Below are 25,489 nucleotides of genomic sequence, written 5' to 3'. Positions count from 1 at the left end.
TGCTTCATAGGGGGTGTGAATGAAACTTTCACACCAAAAAGCTGTAGAAATTATTTCCCTGTCCAAGAAAGCCCCACCTCTTTTGAGAAAAACTATCTTTTTCCTATCTTAAAAAGGTCGTTTTCTTATTATAAAAGTAGTATCTATTTATTTTAGCATTTACTATAGAAGTTTTGGAAAATATAAACACGTACTAAGAAGGGGAGAAGCTCAATCAATGACACTATAGAGACCACTATAATCACACAAAATTGAGGTGTTGTTATAACTGCAATTTTGTATCCTGTTTGGTGAACATCTTCCCTTGTGATTATTTTGGGGAGAGGGGGGATTCCAGTATACGAATTTGTTACTATTTATTTAACCAATCTCTCTTATTGTTGAATAATTAGGCTATTACTTTTGTTTTTTGGTGTGCTTGTTTTGGGCTTTGGGGCTGTTATAAGTGCTACAATTAACATCTTTGTTACAAAAATCTTTACACATATCCTTGATTATGTCCTTTAAATTCCTGTAAGTAGAATTGCTAGACCAAAGGATATTTGATACCTATTGCCAATTTGTCTTCTAAAAGTGATTTCACCCATTTACACTCCCACGGGCAATTTCATAGGAATCACCGGAGTTGCCCAGTATCAACTGTCAAAAAGCCTAACTGGAATTCTCAGAGGGCCTCTCGTCTTGCTTCACCTTTTACCGCCCACTCCGCACACCCGCCGCGAGCCCCACCCCACTTCAGTTCATGATGGCCCACCCCTTCCTTACTCTCGCCGCGTGGTTGGTAAATTAAAATGTCCGTCGTGCTCTGGGGCGGGAAAAGAGGATTGACGGACGTAGCGACGGACCAGTGTGAGCGGCGAGCGGGGCGTGCGTGCATGCGTGGCCTTCTGTCCTGGAAGCGCTGGATCTCAGAGGTGTGCAAGCTGATTGAGCAGTGAGAAATTCCGGCAGCCATGGCTCCCAACGTCCCTGCGGCCGAACCGGCCCCAGAGAGTCCTAAAGGCATCCGGGCCGTGCTCTTGGGGCCGCCCGGGGCCGGCAAGGGTACCCAGGTGAGCTGCAGGGCAGAACTTGACCATGGGACTCCCAAGGTCAGGGCGGCTGGAGGTCTGGATCGCCCCTGATCGGGGCCGCGGACTGAGTCCTGGGGTTCTGGCAATGCATTTGAGGGAGGGTCCAAATTGGAGGTCGGAGAAGTGTGAGTTAGGATTAGAGTTCTTAAGGGATCCGAGCTTGAAATGTCGTTTTAGGAGAACTAAGGGTTGATTAGATCTCTTAAGGAGTTAGAAGCTGATTGAGTTTGAAGGGTGAGGTGAGCTCTGGGCTGAGACATCTAGATTACAGCTTGAGTGGTGGCAGGGACCCTAAATTCCTTGCGATTGGGGAGTAGATTGCCCAGGGTTTCGTTCCAGGCACTCGGGATAGGAGAACTTTTCTTATAATGATTAATGACTGAAGGTGGCGGAGCATCCCTGGCGCGTGGGGCAGAGTGGGGGCTGGCATGTGCTGATAGTACTACTGCTAAGAGAAGTGAGGTATGACCTGCATGAGCCAGCCAAGCTAGGGAGGATGGAGGAGGGCTCCCCAATCTACAGGTAAGAAAATAGGCCCAGAGAGGTCAGGTGGCTTTCCCAAGTTAGCAAAATTGACTTAATGGAGCCTGGAACCTCAGGAACCATGTGTCTCCAAGTAATTGATCCAAAGTTGCCTTCTGCCATAGCAGACTGTGGAGCCTCACTTGGAATGGGCCCATAAGTTAAGGTTGGGATTTATGATCTTATGTAGGATTTGGAAGCCCATAGGTTGGATTATCAACGTTTCCTGCCTAGGGTCTGGCACCACCCCCACCCCAAAGACCCCAGGCCCTTGCTTGTTAGAATCTAAAGAAGAAATTTCTGAAAGTCTGAGCTGCTAAGTGAACGAGGTTCTGGAGACTGCTCTGTGGCCACTCTTCTCTTCCTACACTTGCAAAGATAGCAAAGTCCTGGCAAACTGGCAAACAAACCATCTTGTCTTACTCATTCTTGGTATCCCTGTGGCACCCAGCATCTTACTTGGCGTTTGATAGGGTTACTGTGAATGGATAGATGCAGATTTGTGTGGATGATAAGAAGGTATGGCTGAGGGTTTAAGTTCATTCCTGTGATTTTGCTTTTTAGCTGTGGGTACTAGGTCAAGAAGGACCACTTACCCTTTTCTCTCTTTAGGCAGAGCTGATTCATCCTTGGAGCTCAGTTACCTAATCCCCTTGTCCTTAGTAACACTGAACTTTCCTGTTGCTGCCACCCTCAGTTATTAGGTAACTTGCAGCCTTAGACTCAGCAGACTTTTGCTGTGAGTATAAACAGAGTAGCTCAAAGGCATTAATTAATTATTTTCTTACTTCATATTAAAGTTAATAATTTCAGTAGTTGTAAAATACGCAGCCCAGTGCTGGGTCAATGGCTTTATAGTTTAGCAAATTTTGTAACTTCTAAGCCTCAGTGTTCTCACCTGAAAAGTGGGTCCCCTACTTACTCATTCAAGGTAAGGTAGTTCCCTACCTTACTACCTTACTCATTCAGACAGAGCAGTGTCCATGTAGACCAAAACTTCACAAGGATTTTATATGTGTGTAAAGCGCCTATAGCTACCTAGATGACAACCTGGTACATAATAGGTGTTCAGTAATTATTGACCCCCTCACCTCACCTTAGTAATACATCTTCCTGCCCCCCAACTCACGTATTTCATTGTAAAGGGTGATGTTGTCAGAAAGATTTGAAGAACATTATGAGCAGGTTTATAAGGCTGCAGATACTGTGGGAGTTGGTGAGAGGCTTTGTGGAAGTAGAGATGTGATAAAAGCCAGGACTTGAAGAAAGGCTAAGATTTACAGAAGTCACTTAACCTCTATACAGTTTTTTCTTTTTTAAACAATTATTGCGTTTTATTTTTTTTATTTTTTTACAGACAGAGAGAGAGTCAGAGAGAGGGATAGACAGGAACAGACAGACAGGAACGGAGAGATGAGAAGCATCAATCATTAGTTTCTCATTGTGCATTGCGACACCTTAGTTGTTCGTTGATTGCTTTCTCATACGTGCCTTGACCGTGGGCCTTCAGCAGACCAAGTAACCCCTTGCTGGAGCCAGCGACCTTGGGTCCAAGCTGGTGAGCTTTGCTCAAACCAGATGAGCCCGCGCTCAAGCTGGTGACCTCGGGGTCTCGAACCTGTGTCCTTCAGCATCCTAGTCCGATGCTCTGTCCACTGCGCCACCACCTGGTCAGTCCTCTATACAGCTTTTTATAATTAGAATAATTGGGATACTGGTGGTTGTAGTTTTATGGAGTTTTAAAAAAAGGTGTTCACAAATCAGAGGTTGCAGAGTGGCAGCCTACAGTAGCATTTAACCTGCGGACGCTCCCTAACTTTATTATGAAGAGTTTGAATACACAAAAGATAGGACAGTATAATAAACCCCCATATACCCGCTATCTAGACCCAAAGACCATTAGCTGGTGGCCATTCCTTCCCCGTTCACCCTCCCTTCACAAATTATTTATTTTTAAATTTTATTTATTGATTAGAAAGAGAGAGACAGACAGGAACATCAGTCTGTTTCTGTGTGCACCCTGACCAGGGATTAAACCTGCAACCTTCGTGTTTTAGGACGACTGAGCTCTAACCAAATGAGCTAAAAGGCCAGGTCCACAAATTATTTTAAAGTAGCACCTAGGCATTATAACATTTTATTTGAAAATATTTCAGTGTGTATCTCTAAAAGATAAATTCTTTTTTTGTAAATAAGCATAATACCCCCCCCAAAAAACGATTTTTATTCATTTTAGAGAGGAGAGAAAGAGAGAGAGAGAGAGAGAGAGAGAGAGACAGGGGGGAGGAGCTGGAAGCATCAACTCCCATATGTGCCTTGACCAGGCAAGCATAGGGTTTCAAACCAGCGACCTCAGCATTTCTAGGTTGACGCTTTATCTACTGCGCCACCACAGGTCAGGCCAAAAAATGATTTTTAATAGTAGTCAGTGTTCACATTTCCCTGTGTCTCACAGATGTGATCATTGTAAGTTTCTTTTTTTTTTTTTTTTTTTTTGTATTTTTCTGAAGTTAGAAGCGGGGAGGCAGTCAGACAGACTCCCGCATGCCCCCGACTGGGATCCACCCAGCATGCCCACCAGGGGACGATGCTCTGCCCATCTGGGGCGTCGCTCTGTTGCAACCAGAGCCATTCTAGCGCCTGAGGCAGAGGCCATGGAGCCATCCTCAGTGCCCGGGCCAACTTTGCCCCAATGGAGCCTTGGCTGTGGGAAGGGAAGAGAGACAGAAAAGAGAGGAGGAAGGGTGGAGAAGCAGATGGGCACTTCTCCTGTGTGCCCTGACTGGGAATTGAACCCAGGACTTCCACACGCCGGGCTGATGCTCTACCACTGATCCAACCGGCCAAGGCCATAAGTTTCTTAATTTACAGCTTTCCTCCTAGCTTTTATTTTTTTCCCTTATAGTTTATTATGAGGGAAACTGGGTTGTTTGTCCTGGGAGCACCCCCGTTTCTGGGAATTTTTTATTGTATCTTCATGGCATACTTAACATCTTCCCCCTCCCTAGTTCCTCTAAATTGGTAGTTTGATCATATCCTTAACAGATCTGAGTTCAATTTCATGGCCCACCTCTGTCACAGGTAGTGCTGTACTGTCCATCAGGAGGCACATTGGGTCTGCTTGTCTCCGGTGTTCAGTGCCTCGTCCAGGAATTCACTGTGGTAGCAAAATGGTGGTGTTCTAACTATATCATTCTCTTTTTTATTAGCTAAAATATTTCTATAATGATGCTTTTATCTGCTATTTGGTATGTTTTGTATGGAAAATGCAGAGTAAGTGCTTGAATTATTCCCTTTATTTGTCAGCTTTCAAAATAATAAGTTTGCCCTGGCTGGTTGGCTCAGTGGTAGAGCGTCGGCCTGGCGTGCAGGAGTCCCGGGTTCGATTCCCGGCCAGGGCACACGAGAGAGGCGCCCATCTGCTTCTCCACCCCTCCCTCTCTCCTTCCTCTCTGTCTCTCTCTTCCCCTCCTGCAGCCAAGGCTCCATTGGAGCAAAGTTGGCCCGGGCGCTGAGGATGGCTCTGTGGCCTCTGCCTCAGGCGCTAGAATAGCTCTGATTGCGGCAGAGCGATGCCCCAAGATGGGCAGAGCATTGCCCCCTGGTGGGCATGCCAGGTGGATCCCAGTCAGGCGCATGCGGGAGTCTGTCTGACTGCCTCCCCGTTTCCAACTTCAGAAAAATACAAAAAAAAAAAAAAAAAAAAAAAAAAAACCAGACAAAATAATAAGTTCACTACACAGTTGTGAAATTTTACTTAGAACTCCAGAGCTCCAGCCCTGGCTGGGTAGCCCAGTTGGTTACAGCATCATCCCAATCAGCCAAGGTTTCAGGTTCAATCCCCAGTTAGGGTACATACAAGAATCAATGAATGGATGTATAAATAAGTGGAACAACAAATTGATGTTTCTTTCTCTCTCTCTCTCTCTCTCTCTCTTTCTCCCTTCCTTTCTCTCTCTAAAATCAATTTTTTTAAAACGCAGGGGTTCAGTTTTTCTTGAGAAGTCAGATCTGGTGGCTTTGGGCCTCTATATAGGCCTGGCATGTAGTTAAAGTGTTAAGGCCACTTTGGCTGGCTTTGTGCTCTCCTGTCCCCTGCAGAGCCCTCTTTGCTGCCTGCTGCTTCCATTTGGTGCACTTCATTCATTTGCATTGCCTACCTGACCCCTGTGGATAAATGTTTGCAATCTTTGATATAAACTCCCTAACCTAGGTTTGTTCCTAGTATCTGTTTTCTCCCCACTGGTGTTTCTTTTTATACCTGCATAATTCAGTATTTTATATATTTTATTCTGGTGTGACTAAAATAAAATGTTTCCTATTAAAACTTCTCATTTTTAACTTAAAATGTTAAACATTTTTAAACTATCTGCTTTTTCATCTACATATGATGTTTAAAACATCTAGAATACATGGGCTTGTTACTTGACTTATAACCCTACTTCCCTCTCTCCCTTTTGGTATTGGATGTGCCTACAGTGTGGCTAAAACATGCGTGTGTTTGTGTTTTCTTTGCTGGCCCCTCTTTACAGTTTCTTTGGTGTGTCCAATCTACAACAATTTAAGGCTGGACACACTTAGGCAATTAGCTACCATCTTGAAGGTCAGGCTCTGTCAGTTATGTCAAAACAACTTTATGAGACCCACACTCTCATTCCCCCTGCTACAGTTAGGGAAACTGAAGTTCGAAGATCTTGAAGTTCGAAGGGCTTGTTCTCTAAGTTACATAGAAAGTAATTGACAGATCTTGCACCTGCAAACTCCTAAGCTCGTGCTCTTTCTGCTGCCCTTGTTAGGTTTTTCTCCTACCCTATGCATGTTTTGTTGGCTAAGTCCAGTACTGGAGACACAAAGAGCAGCCCTTGCCCTAGAGGAGGGGGTATTATATACAAAATAGTCACCCTTTGCTTGGTTATGTAACAGACCCCCAGCCAGAGACTTTATATGCATGCATCCTCTTATTTGGGCCTACAACCCTAGAACAGTGGTCGGCAAACCGTGGTTTGTGAGCCACACGCGGCTCAATCACATTGAGGACGTTTTTAGCAAAGGCCAGCTTAGGAGTGTCCTAATTAAGTTAATAACAATGTATCTACCTATATAGTTTAAGTTTAAAAAATTTGGCTCTCAAAAGAAATTTCAATCGTACTGTTATATTTGGCTCTGTTGACTAATGAGTTTGCTGACCACTGCCCTAGAAGGTAGGTCCTGTTGTTATCCATGCCTTTGTACTGGTAAACTGAAGCCCAGGGGCTGTGTCTTGCCCCAGGATACAGATAAAGTAGCAAAGGTAGGATTTGAACTCAAGACTGATTCTTGAGTAGCAGAGTCAATACACACACACACACATAATATATATAATATATATATATATATATCTATACACACATATATATATTATATATTAAGTGATAGGCGGGGAGGCAGAGAGACAGACTCCTCCATGCGACCTGACCAGGATCCACCCTGCAAGCCTCCTACCAGAGGATGTTCCACCCATCTAGTACCGCTGCTCCTTTGTTCGGCAACCAAGCTATTTTAGTGCCTGAGGTGAGGCCATGGTGCCATCCTTAGCGCCTGGGGTCAGTTTACTCTAACCATTTGAGCCATGGTTGCAGGAAGGGACTGGGAATTGAACCCAAGACATCCACAAGCTGGACTGATGCTCTACCACTGAGCCAACCAGCCAGGGTGTCTTCTGTTCTTCATAATATCCCCAAGTTATATAGATAAAGAATCTCTGGCCTAAGGCTACATCGTAAGGTAAGAGGCAGAATGGGAACTCAAAGACAGGTTTCTGTGCTTTTTAAAAACTTTTTTCTTGGCGTATTATATATAGAGACAGATGTAAACATCATAAGCAAGCAGCTTGATGAACTTTCACAATGTGAACACATTTGTGTAGCTTACACCCAAGTCAAGAAACAACACTGCCAGTACTGGAAGTCCTCCTGTGCTTCCTTCCAGACTCTCACGCACACACCCCTTTCCTGAGGACAGCCACTAAGGCTCTGTGGGTTGTTTAACAGGCCATGTAGCATCATGGAGAAGACTTAGGGCTCCATCGTCTTGAGGACTGTTGCTAGCTCTGTGGTTACTAGCTGTGTGATCTTGGGTAACTTAGCCTCTGAATTTCATTTGTAAAATGCAGGTGAAAACCGTTCCTACCTCATGGATTTGTTATGTATTACGGATGTTAACTACCATAGAACAACACATGGAAAATTACTTGGCATGTTGCTGACACTCCAAGTTAGCTGATGTTGATATGACTTCTTAGAGGAAGAAGGGAGAATTGGGTGGGCGAGATAAGCTCAGAATTTGACTACACGGAAGGAAGGATAGAGCTTAGACCAGTAGGGGGAAGGGAGAGGGCATTCCTGCAGAGAGGGGAACTCTGAGCTGACATCTATGGAAAGACCTATTTTATGTATTTGGGCATTATACATAAAGCTGCTGTTGGCAGTGGTGCAGGCCATACAGAAGGGGACTTGTCGAAGTAAATCTAAAGAACTTGGAGGTTTTAGAAAGTCGATTGTGGAGGACACTGAGTGCTAGACCAAGATATTTGGACTTCCTCATTGCACTGGGGAGGATGTTGAAGGCTCCTGGATGTGTGTGTATCTCGGGGGGTAGGTAGCATGTCCAATAGTGTTTTAGGAGATGATTCTAGCTACTTACGCAGGAACATTAGAGATGGGAAGCAGAAAGATGTTTTCAAGGTGAGAAAACAAGTGAGTTTGAGATTAAATCAAACAACTGATAGCTTCCCTTTATTTTCCTAAATGCCAGGCACTCAGCTGGATGCTTTTGCATATATAGATATAATCTTATTAAATCCTCACAACAGCTCTGAAAATGGGCACGGTTGTCTGTACTCTAGGGATGAAGAAACTGAGGCCTGAAGAAGGCTGCATGACTTGTTCAAGGTTATAGATACTCTGGGTAAACTGTAGATCTGGTTTCTACCCCAAATCGGTATCGCTTTAAAGCCCAGTCCTGCTCCTCATGCCGCAGGCATCCCAGGGCCCTGCCTGAGCACCAGTCCTAAACTTTAAGGGTAGGTCTGACTTTGTATTTTTAGCAAGTGTCCCAGATAATTGCAATAACACACTGAAGTTTGAGAATACCAAAGCCACTATGCTGTCTCCTTAGTGGTTTTAGCCATTCTTACCCACATTCTGCCCACACACAAAAGTCCACCTACTTCCATGCAAGGTTCTCAGAGAGGTGATAAGCCTATTTCTTGGACTCAGCAATGATCCATGGCTAGTGAGACAGGAATGGTTCACAGCTTCACCAGTAAAAGAATGTGGCCCTGGCCGGTTGGCTCAGTGGTAGAGCGTCGGCCTGGTGTGCAGGAGTCCTGGGTTCGATTCCCGGCCAGGGCTCACAGGAGAAGCGCCCATCTGCTTCTCCACCCCTCCCCCTCCCCTTCCTCTCTGTCTCTCTCTTCCCCTCCCGCAGCCAAGGCTCCATTGGAGCAAAGTTGGCCTGGGCGCTGAGGATGGCTCCATGGCCTCTGTCTCAGGTGCTAGAATGGCTCTGGTTGCAACAGAGCAACGCCCCAGATGGGCATAGCATTTCCCCCGGTGGGCATGCCAGGTGGATTCCAGTCGGGTGCATGTGGGAGTCTGTCTGACTGCCTCCTCATTTCCAACTTCAGAAAAATACAAAAAAAGAAAAAAGAAAAAAAAGAATGTGGTCCAGGGACCAGCAGCACAGCAAGGCCTGTAAGCTTGTTAAAAATGCAGGTTTTCAGGCCCCATACAATGGATCAGAATTGGATTTTAGAAGTACCCTCCTCCAGTGATTTGGCATAGGAGAGACCTTCTCTAAATCAGGGGTCGGGAACCTTTTTGGCTGAGAGAGCCAGGAACACCACATATTTTAAAATGTAATTCTGTGAGAGCCATACAACGACCCGTGTACATTAGGCATTATTCAATAAAAATTTGGTTGAATTGAGGACAGCTGTGATTGGCTCCATCCACCCGCAACCATGAACATGAACGGTAGGAAATAAATGGATTGTTTTGTTTTGTTTTGTTTTTTGTATTTTTCTGAAGTTGGAAACGGGGAGGCAGTCAGACAGACTCCCGCATGTGCCCTACCGGAATCCACCCAGCATGCCCACCAGGGGGTGATACTCTGCCCATCTGAGATGTTGCTCTGTTGCAACCAGAGCCATTCTAGCACCTAAGGCAGAGGCCATGGAGCCATCCTCAGCGCCCAGGCCAACTTTGCTCCAATGGAGCCTTGGCTGCGGGAGGGGAAGAGAGAGACAGAGAGGAAGGAGGGGGGGTGGAGAAGCAGATGGGCGCCTCTCTTGTGTGCCCTTGCCAGGAATTGAACCTGGGACTCCTGCACGCCAGGCTGACGCTCTACCACTGAGCCAACTGGCCAGGGCATGAATGGATTGTAATACATGAGAATGTTTTATATTTTTAACATTATTATTTTTTTTATTAAAGATTTGTCTGAGAGCCAGGTGTAGCCATTAAAAGAGCCACATCTGGCTCGCAAGCCATAGGTTCCCGACCCCTGCTCTAAATCATAAACTTGAAATGTGTGGGGAATACAGTAAAATTTCATCAAGCTTCTTCTGTAGTTTGTAAGTAAAGAATAATGCAAAAAAGAAAGACCATAAAAGGAGGTATTTTGTTTTATTTATTTTAAGTGAAAGGAAGAGGCAATAGTGAGACAAACTCCCACATGTGCTCCAACCAGGATCCACCCAGCAACACCTATCCAGAGCCAATGCTCAAATCAGCTGACCTATTTTTAGTGCCTGAGACTGATGTAATCGGACCAATCAAGCTAGCCTCAGTTCTGGGGCCCACACTTTGAGCCACTGGCTGCAAGAGGGAAAGGAGGAAAGGAAGAGGGAGAGAAGCAGATGGTTGCTTCCCATGTGTGCCCTGACCAGGAATCGAACCCAAGACATCCATATATGCCAGGCCAACGCTCTATTAACTGAACCAACTGTCCAGGGCCAGGAGACCTTTTTTTATTGAATAACTGTGTGCATCATGTTTTGGGTACTTTATTTCATTTTATCCTCACAACAGCCCTAAGAAGTAGACATTATCCCATTTGATGGGTGAGAAAACTGAGATTCTGTGAAGTTAAGTAACTAGCCCAAGGTCACACAGCTATTGAGTACTTTAGCCAGGATTCAGGTGCAGATCTGTCTGACTCAGAAGTCTGAGCCCTTTGCAGCCCATAACATTGACTCCCTTGCAGCCAGCAGGGAATAAAGTTAATCTTCTGCCATGCCATGTCTTCCCTATTGGAGCATTCTTCCTAGTGGATGTAGAATCCAGTCACCTGAACAGCAGAGAGGGGCCCTGTAGTTTGGAGGAGATACAAATAGAACAATTAGGTTCTGTGCTGGCTAATAGCACTTCTTCTCTGGTGTTTTAGCCAGCCTTTCCCCTTGAATGAGCCTGACCTCCAAAATTTTCACCCAAGTTAATTTTAACAACGAAGGAGAAAGATTGGCAGAAAAGCACAGTCCTCTGGGTATGTGGCCACTGGGCCAGTCTGGAGGAGGGGAAGGTTTACCATCGCCAGAGGGTCCTGAAGTTTATTGGTTTTCCATTGTTTTTAAGGCCTTCTCATCTGGGTTCTGTTTTGCTATGAAGTCATTTATTTGCTTTAACTGAATCATTCCATGAATTACAAACCAGGATTTGTAATTTGCTGCATTGAGCCCCATCTATTAAGTTTTTATTGTGTGCACCTGAGAAAACTCCAATGAACTAGTTTGAACAAGGATCCAACCCTATTTTTTTTTCCAACTCTACTTTTTTAATAAAACAAGTGAGCCGGAAAGCTAAGAATTAAACTCCTTGAACTGATTCTGTTTCTTATGAGTTCTGCAGCTATTTTGTTTGTTTTAGAGGTGGGAGGTTGCCGCTACAAAACCAATTGAACTGTCCAGGGTCTCTTTTCTGTTTTCATTCTGTGACATATCTATTTAGTCATTGGTAGACCTGAAGCCTGACACCTGGATATTTTGACTCTCAAGCCCATGCTCCTAACTAAAAGGCTATATATACTGCTTCCTAAAACTGTTAAGTTTACTGTTTTCTTACTGTTTGCCAAGAGCTCTTCGTATGTATCTCATCTGATCCTCACAGCTACCTTCCTGGATAGAGCCTTTTGCCTTTATTTTAATTAGATGAGGAAACCGAGCTTCTGACAAGTGATTTAGCCAAGATAATGCAGCTACCTAATGACAGGGAAGGGGAAGAACTGTCTGCCTGGGGAGACAGAGTTCTTCACCTTGCCCCAGCTGCCCCTCAGGCCAGTGGCCACAGCACTTAACAATCACACATTCTACCCTTTGACAAATGTTCGCTTTTTTTTTAAGTGAAAGGAGGGAAGACAAACAAACTCCCACATGCGTGCCCCAGCCAGCATCCACCAGGCAAGCCCCCTATGAACATGATCTGCACATCTAGGGCCATTGCTCAGCAACTGAGCTATTTTTAGCACCTAAGGCAGAGGCTCTAGGAAGCCATCCTCAGTGGCTGGGACCATCACTAGAACCAGTCGAGCCATGGCCACGAGAGGGGAAGAGAGAGGGTGGGGGAGGGGGAGCGGTGGAGAAGCAGATGATCACTTCTCCTGTGTTCCCTGACCAGGAATTGAACCTAAAACATCCACACACCGGGTGACGCTCTACCATTGAACCAACTGGCCAGGCCACACTGGGCTTTATATACATGAACTCACTTAAACTTCACAGCAACCATATGAAGTGTTAATACTGCTATTTTTATTCTTCCCATTTATAATGACAAAACTGAGGCATATGTGTCACTAATGTGTCCACTAGAAGTAGCAATAATAGCTAATATTTATGACAGCTTCCTGTGTGCTAGGTGCACTGTTTTGTGTGCTTTACATGTATTACCTCATGTCATTTTTTTTTTGTTTGTTTTTTTGTTTTGTTTTGTTTTTGTATTTTTCTGAAGCTGGAAACGGGGAGAGACAGTCAGACAGACTCCCGCATGCGCCCGACCGGGATCCACCCGGCACGCCCACCAGGGGGCGACGCTCTGCCCACCAGGGGGCGATGCTCTGCCCCTCTGGGGCATCGCTCTGTTGCGACCAGAGCCACTCTAGCGCCTAGGGCAGTGGCCAAGGAGCCATTCCCAGCGCCCGGCAATCTTTGCTCCAATGGAGCCTCGGCTGCGGGAGGGGAAGAGAGAGACAGAGAGGAAGGAAAGGGGGAGGGGTGGAGAAGCAGATGGACGTTTCTCCTGTGTGCCCTGGCCGGGAATCGAACCCAGGACTTCTGCACGCCAGGCTGACGCTCTACCACTGAGCCAACCGGCCAGGGCTATGTCATTTTTACTATAGCCTTAAAATCATTACATGTTAGAATACAATCATATAAGGTACTTTTATCCCTGTTAGAGGTAAAGAAATAGGCATTTGCCAAAATTCACCCCCAGGAGGTCTGACTGTAGGGCCTGCAGTGGTGACTGTCTTGGTTTTTGTTTGCCCTCCACAGGCACCCAAATTGGCCAGAAACTTCTGTGTCTGCCATCTAGCTACTGGGGACATGCTGAGGGCCATGGTGGCTTCTGGCTCAGAGCTGGGGAAAAAGCTCAAGGCTACTATGGATGCCGGGAAACTGGTAGGTGTGGGGACCAGTGAATGTTGATATTCCTCGACGTCTATATCTGCACTGCCTAATATGGTAGCCACCATCCACTTAGCGCTATTGAAATTAATTTAAATTCACTTAATGTAAAATTCAGTTCCTCAGTCTCATTTCCCACATTTGATATGTTTGCTAGCCAGCACAGATATAGAACATTTCCATGATTGTAGAAAGTTCTGCTGGAGAGCCCTGTGCTACAGAGTATTTTTAACAAACTGACACATTAGGTGAACTTTTAGAGTAGTAGGTTACTTGGTTCATTCTGAATTTATGGCATATATTTTATTCACAGTATTCTTGAGGTTTCTTTATGCTGATGCATTTTGTAATATACCCAATTTTTAGGGCCAAAAATTAAACTGCCATCCTAGGCCAGAACTCAAGAATATGTCAAAGAGAGGGCTCAGGAGCTACAGAGTGTTTTGAGTCTCATGACTCTGTTCTGTCTCTAATAGAAGAATTGCTTCTGACAGACATAATCCTTCCTTTTGAGGGATGTAGTAGTATTTTCCCTTGTTTATAGTCCAGTTAATCTGATAGGACAAATGCAATTAGTTACTAAATCTTCTTTGATTAGTGCCAGAGCTTAATTGTAACTGAGTTATTCTGGGACTTGGTCTCAGTGAATCACTTTTAGAAGTCATTTTATGCTTGGCCCTCTGGTCTTTTTTTTTTCAGAGAGAGGGATAGAGAGGGACAGACAGACAGGAACGGAGAGAGATGAGAAGCATCAATCATCAGTTTTTCATTGCTACTCCTTAGTTGTTCATTGATTGCTTTCTCATATGTGCCTTGACCGTGGGGCTACAGCAGACCAAGTGACCACTTGCTCAAGCCAGTGGCCTTGGGTCCAAGCTGTTGAGCTTTTGCGCAAGCCAGATGAGCCCGCGCTCAAGCTGGCGACCTCGGGGTCTCGAACCTGGGTCCTCCGCTTCCTAGTCCGATGCTCTATCCACTGCGCCACTGCCTGGTCAGGCCCCTCTGGTCTTTTTATATCTTACTTAGCATGTTGGTTAAGGAAGGTGCTGGGCTTTGCCTCTATTCCCGAATTAATACTTCTTGTCAGGCTTTGAGTTTCGCTACCTATGTGGAGGCACCCGTGCCCGCCCACCTCCTGCTTGCTTCCACTTTTCCTTCATGTCAGCAAGGCCTTGAGTCAAGCCAGAAAACTAGATATTCTGGACTTTGGGTCTTGGCAGAAGGTCCTGTGCTGAGAAACAGTGGGGATGTGGCAATGAGATTACTTATCTCCAGCCTTCACTTAGTTGCAGGGCTTATACTTTGTCCCCAAGTCCACAGCATCAGCTACCAAAAGGGGCACCTTCACTGAAATACTAGCAGAGAACTTTTCTTTCTCTGAAGGCCCAGGAGGAAAACCAGTTTTTAAAAGCTTCATGAGGTCCTCGTTGGAGTTTTCAGAGTGGCTCAAAGGTGTGTTGGGTTGACTCCTTCATTCCTAGGTTCTAACCCAGTCTTGCCAATTTAGTAAACTTCTCTCTTGCCTCAGGTCCAGGGTGGCCTGGCTCACTTTACTGTGACCCTAATCAAAATTGTGCAACGGGGAAGTTGGAGCCTTTCTGCATTCTGGCCAACCCCCATTATCTCCTGCAGCTGTCAGGTTATACAGACACAAACTTGTGACCCTTACGTTGAGTTAATGTCACCAGATTAATGGATCCAGTGGTCGGCAAACAGAGCCAAATATCAACAGTACAACGATTGAAATTTCTTTTAAGAGCTGATTTTTTTTTTTTTGTATTTTTCTGAAGCTGGAAACGGGGAGGCAGTCAGACAGACTCCCGCATGTGCCCAACCGGGATCCACCCGGCACACCCACCAGGGGGCATTGCTCTGTAGTGACCAGAGCCACTCTAGCGCCTGGGGCAGAGGCCAAGGAGCCATCCCCAATACCCGGGCCATCTTTTGCTCCAATGGAGCCTTGGCTGTGGGAGGGGAAGAGAGACAGAGAGGAAGGAGAGGGGGAGGGGTGGAGAGGCAGATGGGCGCCTCTCCTGTGTGCCCTGGCCGGGAATCGAACCCGGGACTTCCGCACACCAGGCCGACGCTCTACCACTGAGCCAACCGGCCAGGGCCAAGAGCCAAATTTTTTAAACTTCAACTATGTAGGTAGGTACATTGTTATTAACTTAATTAGGGTACTCCTAAGCTGGCCAAAGAGCTGCATGTGGCTCACAAGTAGCAGTTTGCCGACCACTGGTTAAACCCAAGGCTGTTTTGTTCTTGACTTCCAGGTGAGCGATGAAATGGTAGTAGAGCTCATTGAGAAGAATTTGGACACCCCTCCATGCAAAAATGGCTTTCTTCTAGATGGCTTCCCTCGGACTGTGAGGCAGGCGGAAATGGTGAGCGGGTTGGTTTTGTATCACCATTGCATGATAAGGAACTGTGGCCCTTAATCTCTTAACTCCTTCAAGGGGAACGGGTGTGTTCAAACTCTGGCAGCTTAGGTGGGACACACACTCTCTTACAGCTTGATGACCTTATGGAGAAGAGGAAAGAGAAGCTTGACTCTGTGATTGAATTCCGCATCCCAGACTCTCTGCTGATCCGGAGAATCACGGGAAGGTATTTGTCCCCAGAAGATCCCTTCTTCTCATGCTTCTTCAGAGATTACTCGGACCATGGGAACTGTTCTTGCTTAGTCTCAGTTATGAAGTTTACTGCCATTTCAACGTGGTCTAGTTTTATTTGGTGACATCTGCCCAAGTGGTGACTTGGGATGGGGACATGAAAAGAAGAGCAAGGGATTTGAAGTCAGACAGCATCTCGGTCCTGTCACCCTTTCACTCTGACTCTAGGCAAGTGACTTAACCTCTGTCAGGCTGTTTCCTCATGTTTAGAGTAGAGTTAATAGTACCTGTTTGAGAAACTGTTGTGCGTGTTAGATAACATAACATGCGTAATTCAGAGCCTTGCTTATAGCAGGTGTAAGTGCTTGTTTCCCTGTAGCAGTCAACATCGAACATAGAAATGTTTCTGCATCTGAACAAGTTTGCCCTGAAAGATCACTATTGCTCTCAGCCAGTGTTTTTTCAACTGCTGGTCCACCAGATATTTCATGCCGGTCTGCAAAAGCGTTAACCACCCTTATGTTGTATGAAGGTTATAGAGCCAGTGATCTTAGTCGAATTCGATCAGGGCGATTTCTGCCTCACCGGTCCTGGAAATCATTCTCCTATTTTCACTGGTCCTCAAATGTAAAAAGGTTGAAAACCACTGCTTTAGGCAACAATTTCCTCTGCCCTATTTCACTAATCATTTTACCATCTGCTTTGTGCCTTCTAGAAATATGTTGAAAAGTCTCAGCCACTAATAGACCTTCCTGATCTCTTTTTGTGGGCTTTAGCTTTTTTATTCCTTAGTCATTTTAGTGGAATCTCAGGAAAGTGGTCAGCTTACGTCATGGAACCAGACATTCATGACCATTATTTTTAATTGCTGTGTGATAGTTCACAGATGAACCATCATTTAATTAATTATTCCCTTATTATTGTACATTTATGTTTCTTCCCAGTTGTTCACTGTTAAATTGATGCTCTGACCATGATAGTACATGTAAATTTTGAGATTTAATTAGGGGAAGACTCTTTTCTTGTTACTTTGATTTCCTAATGAGGTCAAACAGTTTTTCCATGCGTCTGCAATCCATATTTTCAAGGAGCGAGGCAGGCAGGCAAACAGACAGCAGAGTGAGTGTTAGAAGTGTTTTCCTGTAAGGCTGTATTAGATACACTGGGATCATCTTACATTCGTTTTCTTTTCAGATGTCCAGATTTTCATGTTTCTAGCTATTCCATGGGCTTCTTCAGTACAGGAACTGTTCTTTCTTTGCATCCCCACTGGCACAGAGAAGACAAAGTTGATGTAGGCCAAGAAGCTGTAGGGTCAACAGGATGGGACATCATCAGGGCTTGGGTGCCTGATGCTCAAAGCAGATGTTAATAGTACCATGTGACACTGGGGGCCTTTGATTTGACTGGCCCAGCTTCCTGAGTGGCCGCTTTGTGCTCAGCACAGTACTAGTCTCTGGGGCAGGGAGTAGGAGAGGATATAGAAAAACATTACACCCATCTCTGACTTCAGAGAGTTTACAACCATACATGAAACCTGGCCTGTTGAGTGTAGTAGGAAGTCCAAGAAGACAGCCTGGCAGGGAGGGAGGGCAGGCTGCCTGGGGAGAGGTGTAATGTCAAACCTGACCTTCCTGGAGAGAGAGGATTTTGGTGGCTTTCCCAGAAGGGAGTAGAAGCCAGAATGAGTATCGGCTGGGGAGGGGCTGTAGCTGGGGCAAGTGACAGGGTGTCCAGAGTTGGAGGAATGGTGTGGGGCTGGGCGGTAGGTGAGTGCTGCTGGGAAGGCAGGATGGGAGGGGAGCAGACTGGGGAGGAGGATAGATGTGACAGAGTCAGGAGTCTTGGCTTGTTCTTAAACCACTAGGCGTTGTGGCAAAAATAACATTCTAAGAACACGAGCTTGGTCCTGACATACCGGCTAAATTGGGGGAAAGGAGAAACAGGCAAAGACCCCCCACCCCCCCCTCCCCGCAGCTTGACTGACCCACATGTGAACTGATGGAGGCTTCGGAGAGACACTGAAGAATAGAGTACAGGGTTGCAGAAGACTCAGTCTCTTGATTTGGAAGTGAGTGGCTTTGTGTGACCCTCTCCCTCGCAGTGGAGGAAAGGGGACAGCCAGATCAGTGACAGAGCTGACACCAAAGCCTGCTTGCTGCCTCCTAGTCCGCTGTGCTGGAAGTAAAAGTCAGGAACTGACATCATGAGGACCCCACTGTAGATAGCTTCTGAATTAGCTCAGAACTCATGTCTAATAATTTTATGAGTCATTATTTTATTTCTTGAGTAGTATGGTTGATGGTTTGGGGTTTTAACCAACTCAGTGTTGGCTCTCTAGTATCATAATTATGCTATAAGATGGTTCCCCGGTATCATTAGTCTAATGTCTCATACCATCCCCATTTTATGGGTGGGAATACAGGTGTCAGAAGTGTTGCACTCAGGGTAGTGATGGCTATAGATTTCCCGCCTGTCTCTCTTCACGTCTTCACCTCCACCTCCAGACCAGGCTCAGTGACTCATAGAGCAGTTTTGGTTAGTACTAAAGACCAATTCCATTTTAAGAACTTGGAGATTGGGCTTTCTTTCTTTCCTTTTCCATTTAAGGAATAAGCCTTGCATTTCTCTTAAAATGATGTTTGTGAGTGGGGGAGGAGCACTGTTGTCTGTGACTGGGGGGCTGAGGGAACCCAGCAGTGAGCAAGCAATGTGGAGAGGTGCAGGGGAGAGTCATGTTTACTGTCCTCTGGCCGCAGGGTGCCCTGGGCCCCCCAGAAAGTGAAGAAATGGGGCCCAAATCTCATGCCCCCATCGTTCCCAAAGAGAAAACTGTAGCCGCCAAGCCAGATGGCCTGCATTCCCTCTCTCCCTGGGTCCCCCTGTGGTGTGCCAGATGAACCCCTCCAGCAGCTGAAATAAAGGCAGGCCCACCCTTGTGTTCCATCCTTGCAGTCACGGACCCGTTCAGTACAGCCAGTGTGCTCTGCCATCATCTCACCCCCTCGGTGCTGTAAATGAGCCGCCTTATGCTATAAATGGACTACTTGACCCCAGAAAATGTGCTGTCGTTAAAACACAGCATCACATTTTACACAGTTGCAGCTTTGAGTTCAACACAGACTTTTCTGACTGATGAGCTGAGATAACTGATCCCTTCAGCCATCAGAGCATCTGGGCCAGCCTGGGTGGCCCTACCTCCCTGGAGGAGCAAGGAGCATGAGGACTGTATTTCTGTGCATGCCAAGAGGTGAAAAATGTTGAGATGTTCCAGTCTTACGACCTTGAGGAGAGCTGCCCTCAGTTAAGCAGGCAGACCTTGGCTGGCCTGGAATTGTGAAACCACACAATTTTGAGCGAGTGGGCCCTGGCTGCTAAGCCAAGTTTGGCCTGCCTCCTTCCCTTCTTGGGTTTCTGGGCTCCTGTGGCGTCCCACCCCCCCACCCCCCAACACAGGCTTGTTGCCCATGGGGGCACAGCAGGATGCGGCTACCAACTACAGATTCAGTGGCAAATAAGTGCTGCTTCTTCAGCTCTGTTCTGTGACTTATCTACTTAAGTCATTTTCCCCAGTGCCTTGAACACTGCCCTTTAATGGCTGGGCTCTCTTTTATCTCTGTCATCACAAACAAATGCTGCATTGTTTGGTGGTGTTTGCATCCATAGGACATATTGTTTCAATTAGCACCTTTCGGGGTCTATAAACAAACTAGGCTAGAAAATAAGGTTGGTTTCTCTGTCCTCTGTCCCCCATAGCATTTTGTACAAACCTCTGTTAAAGGATTATCAGGTTTATTGTAGTTATTTGTTTACAAATTTTCTCCCCCACTGAATTAAGCTTGTGAGCAGGGAATTTAACTTGTTGCTCTGTAGCCCCTAGATTCAGCTTAAGGCCTGCATCAGACTAGGTACTTAATAGATGTTTGTTGAATAAATGGGTGGATAGAAATGAATGGCTGTGTGAGACCAGCACCAGAGTCCCTCTTTCAAGTCCTGAATTAGGCGGTTGTACCCACCTCTTCAGCCAGACACTCATTTTAATGTTGGGTCAAAATAGAAAACATACTCAGGCATAAGCCCAGTTAGCTTAAGCAGGAGGTGCCAATAGCAATGTTCTCTGCTGGGCTAAGATCCTTGCATCCAGCTTCTGTGTTTCTGCTTGTCATCTTGGAGACTTCTGCGGTTCGGGTTACCTTCAGGCCACCTGACTTGTGTTCATTTGCTGTCTTTCAGGCTGATTCACCCCATGAGTGGCCGTTCCTACCACGAGGAGTTCAACCCCCCAAAGGAGCCCATGAAAGATGACGTATGTAAACTTAGGACAGGAAATCTCCTTTTCTTTCCTTCCCCTTTCTTCCTCTGCTTTCTTTATTTTTTTCTTCGTTTTTTTCCATCTTCCCTTTATTTCTACCAGTATTACTAACTTAACCATGAACAATATTACTATCACATAAATCATATGGGCTGTGGCTTATCTATCCAGTGTCTCTAGGCGGTTTACTGCTTGACCATGCAGTGGCCTAGAGTGGCCACCTGTGCCCAGTGCCCAGTTTGTACCTGTCTTTTGTCCAGAGTCATACCTTTCTGATACCATAGTAACCTAAATGGTCAGTTAATCAGGAGAAGGCTGCTGGGAAGGCCAGAAATAGAACCGGGGGGAGAAGATAGTACTGAAGAGAAGTTTGTTGGCTTCCCTCAGAAGACTGCCCCACCCCCCATGACTCTGCTGTGCCCTTCAGACTCAGAATATTTTGGCTAGATTAACATTGCCAAATTCTTATGACAGCCTTCAATTGCTTGCAGGTGTAAAAGGGAGGGCCTCATACATGTTCACTGTAACATTTGCCATAGTCCCTTTCACGTGTTTTAGAGCACACAAGCGATAGTAAGAATTTCCTGGATTTGCCTTTGTCGGTGAGACAAGTTCATGAGGTTCCAAAGCCATCATGTTAATTCAGTCACATATCAGAAGGTTTGTAGTTCTACCATTCAAAGTTCTCTCGCACCTCCCTTGCTACTTTCAGGGTGTTGATGGCCTCTGGCACCCTCGTAAAAACACAAAATACTTAGACAACTAAGATTATAATTGCTAATGCATTTCTTTCTTTCTTTCTTTCTTTCTTTCTTTCTCTCTCTCTCTCTCTCTCTCTCTCTCTCTCTCTCTCTCTTTCTTTCTTTCTTTCTTTCCAGAGACAGAGCGAGAGTCAGAAAGAGGGATAGACAGGGACAGACAGGAACGGAGAGAGACGAGAAGCATCAATCATCGGTTTTTCGTTGCGACACCTTAGTTGTTCACTGATTGCTTTTTCATATGTGCCTTGACTGTGGGCCTTCAGCAGACCGAGTAACCCCTTGCTCAAGCCAGCGACCTTGGGTCCAAGCTGGTGAGCTCTGCTCAAACCAGATGAGCCCGGGTCCTCCGCATCCCAGTCCGATGCTCTATTCACTGTGCCACCACCTGGTCAGGCCATAATTGCTAATGCATTTCTGATTTTGATATATTGTCCTGGTGTGAGAGGCCTCTATCTTCCTTGCTTCTGAACCTAGAAATGTTTGTCGCAGAAGCTGAGAGAAAGTCATTGCTATCTTCTCTCCCAAGCCCCTTCCCTCATGGTTGCTGTTTCAGGCTCCCTGATTTCTCTGGACCAGTTGTTCTGCTCCTGGGACCAGTTTGCTGGGAGTAGTGAAGTTCTTTATAGTTCTTTATTGGTGAGGGTCTAGATTGTCTGTCTTTCCCTCTAGTGGACTTTAGGATCAGACAGCATCTCGTAACTACAGCTGGCATCATGATTAGGAAAACTTTGCTAACAGTCGTGGCCTTGCCTTGTCTTCTTCCTGTTCTCAGATCACTGGGGAACCCTTGGTCCGCAGATCAGATGATAATGAGAAGGCCCTGAAAATCCGCCTGGAGGCCTACCACACCCAGACTACCCCGCTGGTGGAGTACTATAGGAAACGGGGAATCCACTCTACCATCGACGCATCCCAGACCCCTGATGTCGTGTTCGCGAGCATCCTAGCAGCCTTCTCCAAAGCCACATGTAAAGACTTGGTTATGTTTATCTAGCATTGGGTCCAAAAAGAAATTTCTTTCTTCCTGTCCCTGTTGAGGGAGTGGGTGGGAAGGCCAGACCAGGCAGAAGGAAACCTCAGGCCAGCAAGAATATCATTTGATGTATTAATTAAAAAAGCACTTGCTTGATGTATCTTTGGTGTGTGTGCAACTCTCATCTCATCTGTGTGTGTGCGTGTCTGTGTGTGTCTTATGTGTTGGTATAGTTATGTGTACACTCTCCTACTTGCTCAGTTATAGGCGAGGTTGCTTTCCCAGCTGTTTACTTCTTTAGGCATGCTCTTGATTATTTATTTATTTATATTTAGCAAGAGACAGACAGTCAGGAAGGGAGAGAGATGAGAAACATCAGTTTTTCATTGCGGCACTTTAGTTGTTCATTGATTGCTTTCTCATACGTGCCTTGATCGGGGGCAGTGGAGGGGTGTTCCAGCAGAGCTAGTGACCCCTTGCTCAAGCCAGAAACCTTGGGGTTCAAGCCAGCGACCATGGGGTCATGTTTATGATCCCACACTCAAGCCAGCGACCCCACACTCAAGCCGATGAGCCTGCACTCAGGCCAGCGACCTCGGGGTTTCAAACCGGGATCCTCAGCATCCCAGGTCAATGCTCTATCCACTGCATCACCATCTGGTTAGTCTTGATTTTATTTTTTGACCAAAATTAACTAACTCAGGTATCTGCCTGGTACCCCAGTTCTCTGGTATTTATTCCATCTCCAATAGCTGATTAGAAGTCCAAGGTCAAGTACTATAGTCAGGCAGGGCCAAAGTTCCTGATGGCAGTTTCTTGGCAGGGAATTCTACTTGTTTCCTACCCACAATGAAAAGCCACATGAGTCAGTGTGTGGATAGGAATCACTAATTTCTTTTTTCCCCCTAAATGGAAGTCAAAAGGTACTTACATTACAGATTCCAGAAATTACTGGAAGAGGGTACCACTGTAGAAAGAGCCAGGCCAAGTTGTAATATTTTTATGATCATTTGGGACCTGTATTTAAAAACTGAATTGTGGCCAAAGAATTAAACCAGAAAAAAGGTCCTTTTATATTCGGGCTGTCTTCTGAATATCCAGGCCGGGCATCTGAGAGCAGCCAATTCATTTCCCCAAAGTAGATTTTGTCTTTATTTTTAATGTTTGCCTCCATTTCCAAGGATAAACAGAACTATAACTGGGAGGCAGTAAATTCTTGGATCCATTTTGATTGGAATTTATTCAAACCCAGTCACTCTTCAGGATGTGAAATCCAAATCAGATGCATACTTTTTAAACCCACACCCTCTCCCTTCCAGATGCATACTTTTTAAACCCACACCCTCTCCCTTCCAGACCCGGTCCTTCACCCCTTACTTGATGATGATGGTGGCCACAGACTCCCCAAGAAAAGATCATCCAAAAATAAATCACCTATGATAGATAGCAACTTTTATGCTTAACCTCAGCTCCCCAACTATAAAGCACTTCCTGGGTTCTGTGCTGTACCTTTAGGTCTCTGGTTTGATTTGTGGCAAATGGATGAATTCAGACTGCTGTGAGGGAGCACAAAAGCAGCAGCCTCTGGAGAAACCGTTAGAAAATCAGTGGCAGGTCCAGTAACTAGTGCCTCCTGCCCTGGCATAATCTGCTGACTCGGTGCAGTGACTCTAAAGTGCCCAGTCCCCATCTGACCTGAGCTCTCCTGCTGTCTGGGACTACCAGAGGGCTTGTCCTCTCTTCCTGGAAACTGGGCGTGGGTACGTGGCCATCTTGCTTCCCTCTTTGTCTGGTTTAAGTGAGTGTCTGCTGGCTCTGCTCTGCTTTGTTTCCCTGGCTGCGGACTAACTCCACCCAGTCTGACGTGGGGTGTTTCTGGGAAGCACATGACTTCTGGGAATGGGCAAAGGAAAGGAGTGAAACCAAAACTGTCAGCTCTGTCTGCAGGGACCCAGGGTCCTTCTTGGATGAGGGTGTCCTCGTGAATCTGGGAGTCTGCTCCCCTTTCACTGGGGACAGTTGCAGGCACTTGGCCTCGAAGTTGAGGTCCTTGAGTGTTTGCTAATTGAATGTGCATGATCCTTGCTTAAATATTTGCCATCCATCCATATACATTCACATGTGCGTATATGCACACACGCATGTGTGTGATATTTGGGCTGCGGTGAAAACTAGATTGTGGGGGGGGGGGTGCACATGCCTTTTTGGGGGGTGGTTAGGGTTTGATTTTCGCTTCATTTAATTCCAGACCCTTAACCTGAGCAAGAATGAGAGCTTTCACCTGGCAGAGAAATGGCCAGTGTTTAATGCATTTGGTTGCTGGGGCGTGCATGCCAGCCTTCTCTGATGTTTACCTGGTTTTTAAAAACCCATTTTGTTCTCTTGTTTCCTCTCTATTTCAGCCTAGTACAGAAGGCCAGGCGAGACTGCACCACTGCTCATCACCCTGCGGCGTGATCCCTGCTCTTAAGTGCTGGGCAGAGGGGGGTGGTCAGGGTAAGGATGGAGAGTCGAGTGGGGAGGGGCTCAAGAGAAATACTGGAAGAACAGCAGTGTTGTAGTGAAGAGATTTCTTTTACATATAGTAGGAGTCTTAAAAAGTTTGAATAATTAATTTTTTAAAAGACTGATTGAAGGTTATAAATAGAACTAGGGAGGTGCAGTACTATTTCTAAGAAATCAAGTTTTCATTTACTCTGGACTGGTGACAATATTTTTCAAAGCCAGTGCCCTGAGTCCTCAGCTTTAATGTCAGAACCTCATGGGGTGCCAGCCCAGGAATGCAGGGAATCAAACTGTTGTCCTATCTGTCCTGTAGTTTGGGACAAGGAGAGTTTGACTACTGACCCTGGTTCCCCACACCATGCGATCAAAAAATCATCTCCACATTTGAAAGGTACAGGGTGTATTCATGGGGGCAGGGGCTCAGCAAATCAAGTTTACAGGAGTCATAGGAGGGTGGGGCAGGCTGGTCTCACCCCTTCCCAACTTACCACTGATTTCCCAGTCTGCCTGCTCTCATGGGTAAGCGCTCAGCAACCACCCAGTATGTGCCACAGTCCTGCGCTCTTGCCATCTTTCATCCATGATATGTGAAGGGACCCTTTGAATAAATGAGCAAGTGTCCTAAACAGCATCACCCAAAGATTGTCCTTCCTGTCCTCAAAACTTGTGACTGGGATCACTCGACAGCACTGTGATGTATTTTCTCAATGAGGTGCCTTTCTTAACTGACCAAATGCTGCCTTGTGTGGCCCCTAACTCAATAAAGTACATAAAAGTTTGTATCCCCTGTTGTGGCTTTTTTTTTTTTTTTTTTTTTTTTGTATTTTTCTGAAGCTGGAAACGGGGAGAGACAGACAGACTCCCGCATGCGCCCGACTGGGATCCACCCAGCACGCCCACCAGGGGCGCGGCTCTGCCCACCAGGGGGCGATGCTCTGCCCCTCCGGGGCGTCACTCTGCTGCAACCAGAGCCACTCTAGCGCCTGGGGCAGAGGCCAAGGAGCCATCCCCAGCGCCTGGGCCATCTTTGCTCCAATGGAGCCTTGGCTGCAGGAGGGGAAGAGAGAGACAG

General features: G+C 46.1%; 1 protein-coding gene and 1 non-coding gene across 4 annotated transcripts; one reads left to right on the top strand and one right to left on the bottom strand.

Moving 5' to 3' along the window:
- The first annotated feature begins 878 nt into the window (after positions 1-878).
- AK2 (adenylate kinase 2) lies at positions 879-25,199 on the top strand. 3 transcript variants are annotated; one of them, XM_066375787.1, is made up of 7 exons: positions 886-1,052; positions 13,123-13,248; positions 15,528-15,638; positions 15,767-15,861; positions 20,100-20,172; positions 21,712-21,907; positions 24,315-25,199. In XM_066375787.1, the coding sequence occupies exons 1-7, from the start codon at positions 954-956 to the stop codon at positions 24,317-24,319; spliced, it is 705 nt and encodes a 234-aa protein (XP_066231884.1). In that variant the 5' UTR covers positions 886-953; the 3' UTR covers positions 24,320-25,199. The 3 variants fall into 3 exon arrangements, with proteins under 3 accessions (XP_066231887.1, XP_066231883.1, XP_066231884.1); XM_066375786.1 differs by lacking the exon at positions 24,315-25,199 and having other exon boundaries at positions 885-1,052; positions 21,712-22,074; XM_066375790.1 differs by lacking the exons at positions 15,767-15,861; positions 21,712-21,907; positions 24,315-25,199 and having other exon boundaries at positions 879-1,052; positions 20,100-20,171.
- On the bottom strand, positions 15,293-15,368 carry TRNAT-GGU (transfer RNA threonine (anticodon GGU)). Its single transcript has one exon. It is a non-coding gene; the product is annotated as a tRNA-Thr (tRNA).
- Positions 25,200-25,489: the final 290 nt, after the last annotated feature.

This window comes from Saccopteryx leptura, chromosome 3 (assembly GCF_036850995.1).
Source record: "Saccopteryx leptura isolate mSacLep1 chromosome 3, mSacLep1_pri_phased_curated, whole genome shotgun sequence".
NCBI lineage: Eukaryota > Metazoa > Chordata > Mammalia > Chiroptera > Emballonuridae > Saccopteryx > Saccopteryx leptura.
The sequence above is the reverse complement of the archived record's forward strand: the minus strand, read 5'-3'. Positions and strand labels throughout refer to the sequence as shown.

Coding starts and splice junctions, on each gene's coding strand:
- AK2 (XM_066375786.1), top strand. CDS start 954: ATGGCTCCCAACGTCCCTGCGGCCGAACCGGCCCCAGAGAGTCCTAAA. Junction 1,053..13,122: donor GGGCCGGCAAGGGTACCCAG/GTGAGCTGCAGG, acceptor TGCCCTCCACAG/GCACCCAAATTGGCCAGAAA. Junction 13,249..15,527: donor CTATGGATGCCGGGAAACTG/GTAGGTGTGGGG, acceptor CTTGACTTCCAG/GTGAGCGATGAAATGGTAGT.